Below are 678 nucleotides of genomic sequence, written 5' to 3' on the forward strand. Positions count from 1 at the left end.
CTTTTATTTCTTTATTTTTTTGACACTGATGTATGTATTGCAGGCATTTAAAGACACATCTGTAAGCTGGTAGATGACAGTGACATCCTAGTGTCTGTTTGAATTTTTGTGTTTATTTGCATGTAGGAAATGACTTGTGTAACCGCATCTGGCTTCAGTTTTGGTGGTGCTGGTTGAGGCTACTGAAAAATAAGATTATTTTTTTATTATTGCATTTTATTATTGTGTGCATAATATGAAACAAGTAGTTGTTTTTCATGTAAAAATGTCTTTCCATATATAGACTGATCGAATGTATGAACTTTACTTTATAACCAAATTAACACGAAGTGAATGCATCTTCATATTGCTGTGGCAACTATTTTTATTGAACTGCAAGAGTTTGAAGATATATTTTTAGTACTACCTTAATGTGATTTCCTTACTTGAACATTTTGATACTCTGATTCTGAGAAATATATCTTTAAAGTTGCATACAACTTAGAGCATGCATTACTTGTAAAGTCCAAAATGAATGCAAGTTACAGCTAATTTCCCATTTTAGAATATTTTTTCCCCTTGTGTGTTAATTACAGTTGAGCTAAATTTATCCTTTACCTTGCATTATTCTAGGGGATGACAATGCTAAAACTTTGCCCATTTAGGTTTGATACAAGAAAATAAAGAAGCTGGTAATGT

At 31.1% G+C, this 678-nt stretch overlaps 1 protein-coding gene across 1 annotated transcript in view; it reads left to right on the plus strand.

Moving 5' to 3' along the window:
- The window catches only part of LOC119588163 (2-oxoglutarate dehydrogenase, mitochondrial-like), a gene marked incomplete at its 5' end in the record, with an annotated part of 33,733 nt that overhangs the window by 26,776 nt on the left and 6,279 nt on the right, over window positions 1-678 (plus strand). Inside the window, 1 exon segment of the mRNA XM_037936867.1 lies at window positions 44-61. Coding sequence (XP_037792795.1) covers window positions 44-61 — 18 coding nt within the window.

The sequence above is a fragment of the Penaeus monodon genome, chromosome 23 (assembly GCF_015228065.2).
Source record: "Penaeus monodon isolate SGIC_2016 chromosome 23, NSTDA_Pmon_1, whole genome shotgun sequence".
Classification (NCBI taxonomy): Eukaryota; Metazoa; Arthropoda; class Malacostraca; order Decapoda; family Penaeidae; genus Penaeus; species Penaeus monodon.